Source organism: Pyxicephalus adspersus, chromosome 2 (genome assembly GCF_032062135.1).
Source record: "Pyxicephalus adspersus chromosome 2, UCB_Pads_2.0, whole genome shotgun sequence".
Classification (NCBI taxonomy): Eukaryota; Metazoa; Chordata; class Amphibia; order Anura; family Pyxicephalidae; genus Pyxicephalus; species Pyxicephalus adspersus.
This window is the reverse complement of record NC_092859.1, coordinates 21924657-21925266: the sequence shown is the minus strand read 5'-3', so window position 1 is coordinate 21925266 and position 610 is coordinate 21924657. Positions and strand designations below refer to the sequence as shown.

The 610-nt window shown below is 50.5% G+C and overlaps 1 protein-coding gene across 1 annotated transcript in view; it reads right to left on the bottom strand.

Annotated features, from left to right (window-relative positions):
- The window catches only part of PYROXD1 (pyridine nucleotide-disulphide oxidoreductase domain 1), a 12669-nt gene that overhangs the window by 10880 nt on the left and 1179 nt on the right, over positions 1-610 (bottom strand). Inside the window, exons 2-3 of the mRNA XM_072398936.1 lie at positions 206-286; positions 5-120 (exon numbers count right to left, since the gene is read on the bottom strand). Of these exons, the coding sequence (XP_072255037.1) occupies positions 5-120; positions 206-286 (197 nt within the window). The remainder of the gene's footprint in view (positions 1-4; positions 121-205; positions 287-610) is intronic.

The window sequence follows — 610 nt, the reverse complement described above, 5'->3', positions numbered from 1 at the left end:
CTGCTGTGCTGCCTTTAATTCTTTGACAGGAGAACTGATGACTCTGATGTTGGGGTGTTGTCTCTCCAGTGTGCTGCTGGCCTGTTCCTCCACGCTGAACTCCTCCAAAGTCCGGGACACCTAAAGCAGGGAGAAAAGTTAATTTCTGGGTGGAGTTGAACAGGAGAGATCACAAGGTTTATATATACAATGTGCAGCTTCTCACCTGTCTCACATTGGTGGCGGCTTTAATAAGGGGAGCCGCAGTCAGCAGGTAGATGTCGTTTTCTGAGAACTGCACGGCCAGCTGGGGAATAGAAAATATCTAAATAAATGTGTGTATATGACCCCACCTATGAGGGGGAGGTACAGTCAGTGCTATGACTCCGCACAGGAGGAAAGCTGATGGGTAAAGGACAATCTTGTTGAGAATCCACCCAGCAGGAGAGCTGAGGGTAGTGAAGTCTGTTCTTACCCCTCCCAGGAGAGATGAGGGCAGGTCAATCTACGTTCTGACTCCCCCCATGAGTAGAGCTGAGGGCGGGGCAATCTACATTCTGACTCCACCCATGAGTAGAGCTGAGGGTGGGACAATCTACGTTCTGACTCCACCCATGAGTAGAGCTGAGGG